This window comes from Myotis brandtii, unplaced genomic scaffold (assembly GCF_000412655.1).
Source record: "Myotis brandtii unplaced genomic scaffold, ASM41265v1 scaffold456, whole genome shotgun sequence".
NCBI lineage: Eukaryota > Metazoa > Chordata > Mammalia > Chiroptera > Vespertilionidae > Myotis > Myotis brandtii.
The window spans coordinates 3,462,139-3,466,252 of record NW_005367431.1 but is presented as its reverse complement, the minus strand read 5'-3'; the positions used below and the strand labels follow the sequence as shown (position 1 = coordinate 3,466,252).

The 4,114-nt window shown below is 53.3% G+C and overlaps 2 protein-coding genes across 4 annotated transcripts in view; both read left to right on the top strand.

The window, feature by feature from the left end:
* DHDDS (dehydrodolichyl diphosphate synthase subunit) overlaps nucleotides 1-3,286 on the top strand; it is a 29,612-nt gene extending 26,326 nt beyond the window's left edge. For 2 of the 3 annotated variants that reach the window (XM_014546852.1, XM_005875151.2), the window contains exon 9: nucleotides 967-3,286. In XM_014546852.1, the coding sequence (XP_014402338.1) occupies nucleotides 967-1,206 (240 nt within the window). In that variant the 3' untranslated portion in view covers nucleotides 1,207-3,286. The remainder of the gene's footprint in view (nucleotides 1-966) is intronic. The other variant, XM_005875152.2, reaches the window with a different exon arrangement.
* Nucleotides 3,287-3,783: 497 nt separating this feature from the next.
* Nucleotides 3,784-4,114, top strand: part of HMGN2 (high mobility group nucleosomal binding domain 2) — a 4,193-nt gene continuing 3,862 nt past the window's right edge. The window contains exon 1 of the mRNA XM_005875255.2: nucleotides 3,784-3,789. Within this exon, the coding sequence (XP_005875317.1) occupies nucleotides 3,784-3,789 (6 nt within the window). The remainder of the gene's footprint in view (nucleotides 3,790-4,114) is intronic.

The following is a 4,114-nucleotide window of genomic DNA, read 5'->3' as shown; positions in this document are numbered from 1 at the left end:
CCAGCATCCTCCCTGCCCTCCTGGGATCACATGGTCAGTCAGTTGAGTATTTCACACATACAGGATGCCCCAAGTGCCAGAGGAAAAGCCACAGTTTCTGCCCTCTAAGAGTTTATGATTTATTTGGAGACACACACACAGGTATAAGAAGTGCTGCTGGGCGTATGATCGCCTACCTGATGTCAGAGCGAGTTCCAGGAGCCCTGAGGGCTCAATGGAACCTTCAAGGGCTTATTTTCTAACAGGAAAAGTAGATTTTGGACTATGGACATTAAGACTTATTCTACTAGGCAGAAATCAATAAGTGGCTTAAGAGTGCTGAACAGAAAGGTCATTAGCTGGAAGAATCAGCTGGTCCCCATACGGTAAGTAGGCAAGTCTGGAGCCCAACTCTGAAAAAATAGCTTAAAAAATTAGGAGAATGGCACCCTTAGGGTGACCTGGGAAACCAAAGGAAATGATGCCATGGATATGCCCCAAGCAGGAAATAGAACCTTCCTTACAGTAGATAATATAACATTAAAATTGCTGTTTGTTTGAAAGCCTGCTAATATGCTAGAGAGGGTTTTGCATGTATTAGCTCTAATCCTTAAAATCACTCTTCAAGGTAGGCACAACCCCCACTTTACAGATGAAGAAATGAGGTTAGGAGAGGATTTACTCAAAGCCACAAAGCTAGATGGGGGAACCAGAAATCAGATCCATCCATACTTGCTGGTTCCCTAAGTGCAAACCTGAGAATTTTAAGAAATACAGATGCTTCCACCCAAAACAAACCAAGGTGGACCCAGAACTTCCACTGCCCTCCCTGTACAGCATGGGCACCACCCATCACACACCTACTGCCTGACCTTTCCAAATCTCGTACAATTTCCCCACTGTTGTACTTAACTTGGCCTGCCCTGTGCCCCACCCACACCTAAAAATGATCTCCAGTGATCTCCCCCAACTCCCACTTTTCTTTAGCAGAAGGCCCGAGACATGTATGCAGAGGAGCGGAAGAGGCAGCAGCTGGAGAGGGACCAGGCTGCAGTGACAGAGCAGCTGCTGCAAGAGGGGCTCCAGGCCAGTGGGGACGCCCAGCTCCGACGGACACGCTTGCACAAACTCTCAGCCAGACGGGAAGAGCGAGTCCAAGGTTTCCTGCAGGCCTTGGAACTCAAGCGGGCTGATTGGCTGGCACGTCTGGGCACTGCATCAGCCTGAGTGAGGCTGGCCTCCTGCTACTTGGCCCTGCCCTCCACCTCTAGGGCCCCACTCCCCTTTCTTTCTTGAAGGGTACCTCCCTCCTGATGAATTGTGTTCCTTTTGCTTGGCAGGGAGCCCAGTTTATGGTGGCCATAGATACCTTTGTGTTGCCTGGGACAGTGGCCTCTTGGGAGTGTTGAGGGTGTCTCCAACAAATACACTAAATGTAGCTCCACCAATAGGTTTGGAAAGCAGGGAGCCCCAGGTCTTCTGCTGCCTGCTCCTTCCGCCTTTGCCACCTCTACCTGTGCTTCTAGATGCACTTCACCTCCTCCCCACCCCCCAGCACATCCTTCAACACCCAATTGTGGGGGAGAGGTCTCCCCAGACCCTCACCCTTTACCCATCCATCTTAGCTTTCCATCCGACTTTCACAAAAGATTTGGCTCCACCTCAGATCTGCTGGTAAATAGCTAATAGGCAGCCAGCGTCATTTGGGCAAGGAAGAAGGAGAGATGGAAAGAAAATTTGCCCATCTGCTGGTCCTCCCCCTTGGCTCTCCACCTGGGATTTGCTATTGAATCTCTACCCCCTCCCACCACGCAGTGCTGATTGCTCACTGAAAGGCTCAGCGCCCCCAATGGCACAGAAGCCTGGCGGGTGATTACAATCCAATTACCTATTGTCGACTCAGCCCACACAAGCTTTCCTCCTCCTCCTGCAGGGCTCGGGCCAGGCTCCAGGGTAAAAGAAGGGCCTTATAGGCCCTGGTGAATCTAGTCCATCCAGCACAGGCTTCTTCCCTAAAACACATCAGAACCAAAAACACCAAAAGAACCACTTCCCAACCGACTGTCTCCTGCCCTCACCATCTCAGACTCCGTCTCCCACCTCCTCAGGCTTTTGAGGCCTGGCTTCCTAAGTAGGCCCTGAGACCACTTGTTCTTAGCATGTCGGAGTGTCAGCTTGTGAGGGCCATGGCTGCCCATAAGGAAGAAGAGGGTTGAGTCAAGAGCTGTGTCCTTTCCCTTACCTCTCCTGCCAGGCCTCACTGCAGAGATGCTGAGAGGATTCGTGCCTTTGAAGGGGGCAACTCTGCTTCAGGTGCCCAGAGCAGCAAGCACCAGCCAGTAATACCAACCAATGGCTACTCTTCAGTCTTCCCATTTTACTTTCTGCAAACTGTTTCTCCAGCACCTCCCTCTAGGGGAGGGATGGGGTCTTGCAAGCAGTGCTGCCAGTATACTCTTTAACCCCTGACTTTCCTATACTCTAGTCTCCCTGCCTTCCTCTGCCTAAATACCTGGTACAAGAGAATCAAGTTTGAATGGCAGACACTGCAATTGAGAAGTGGATTGATGCACCCTTTGGCAAGCCTCCCTCACACCTGGCACAGGGTTCCCAGAGAGCAGGTGCTGTGCATTTTGCATCTTTACGATGGGGCAGTTGACAACCTTAATTAGGGAGGCATGAATTATGGGGCTATAACGCAGAGCCCTACAATTAAGGGAATGGGACTGGAGGCAGCAAGCGGAATCTGCCCCCTGTGAGCATGGCTGAGTCTTGTCTCTTCTGGGTTTCCTCTAATGTGATTGGGGTGCAGAAGTGATTAATGGGGCTGGTATCTCTCTCCGGCCTGAGGTCCTGTATTCTGGCAAAGGTACGCAGAGTGGGATGGGCAGGGTGCCCCAGGAGCACTGTAGAGGTGGGAAGAAGAGACAGGGGCCTCTGCTGCCCAGGAGCAGGGGATGCAGATAGTTGCTTTGGCTGCATTGTGGTGGCTTTCTACAGATATTTGTACCAACCAGCTTCAAGCCTTGCCTCAATAAATTAGGTGGGACCTACTTAGATATCCTCCCACCCGTGAGCCAAGCCCCCACTTGAGGATATTGATCGTGTTCTTGTGTTCCCCTGGGTGTCACATAGGAATTTAAGAACTCTTAGATGTAAAACTTGTTTGCTAACAGTGCGACAGAACAACTTGTTTTGCTGCTACAATTGTCTACCTTCCTCAGGTGCACCTGGCTACCTCCAGGATCCCTAGCTTTGGGGGTGTGTGGGGTAGGGGAGCCAATGGAAGAACCCTTTTGCCATCACACCACCTGTTCCTCTACTTGTTTCCTAATCCCCGGACGCTTTCCTCCACCCTCCTTGCCTCGCGCAAGTGAAAGGAAGCCAGCCTGCCAGTGTGGAAGGAGGGATTTCGCCAGCTGCGTTTGCAGCGCCCAGGCTTGGTGGCCGCGTCGGGTGGGGGCAGCTGAGCTTGCTGTCTCCGAAGCGGGTGGAGCGTAGGGGGAGGGGAGTGCTGGTAGGCTGGCGGCGGATCTCCATCACTCAGTGACAGGGTCCTGAGGTCGGGAATCCTGGAACCTCTAGGAGCTACCTGAGGATTTGGCGGGGGGCTTCGTTGATATTTGGGGAGGCTGCAGGACAACGGGTGCTGAAAGGACAGCTCCCACCTGCCCCACTGCACCCGAAAGTAACCTCTCCGTGTAGTCTCCCTACGAACTCCCGCTCCACCTCCAGTCCCCTGTTGGTGGGCTGCCTTCCAGGTGAGATGCACGGAAAGCTTCCTCCGAGTGGCAGCTTGGAACGATGCACGTACGGCTGCGCCAAGCTGGCTTCCCCGCTCTTTCCCACTTCGGCGTTAGCTTTGGCCTTGGGAACTGCAGCCTGTGCCTCCCAGCCGCGCGCTTTCTCCCGCCTCCGGCGGAGACGGGCGGTGCGGCCAGGCCTTGAAAACCCTTCTTCTGGGGCCCCCAGCGGGAACAGGAAGGAAAGCGGCTGAGATGGCTCTAAGTGGCGCACAGCTTGGAGAAGTGGGTAGCTCGGTTGCATAAGGTGGAAGGAACTTGGTAGTTTGTAAAAGCCGGCTCTTGAGATACCGAAATCCAGAACCCGCGGGCTCCCGCCCCCCCCCCATTTA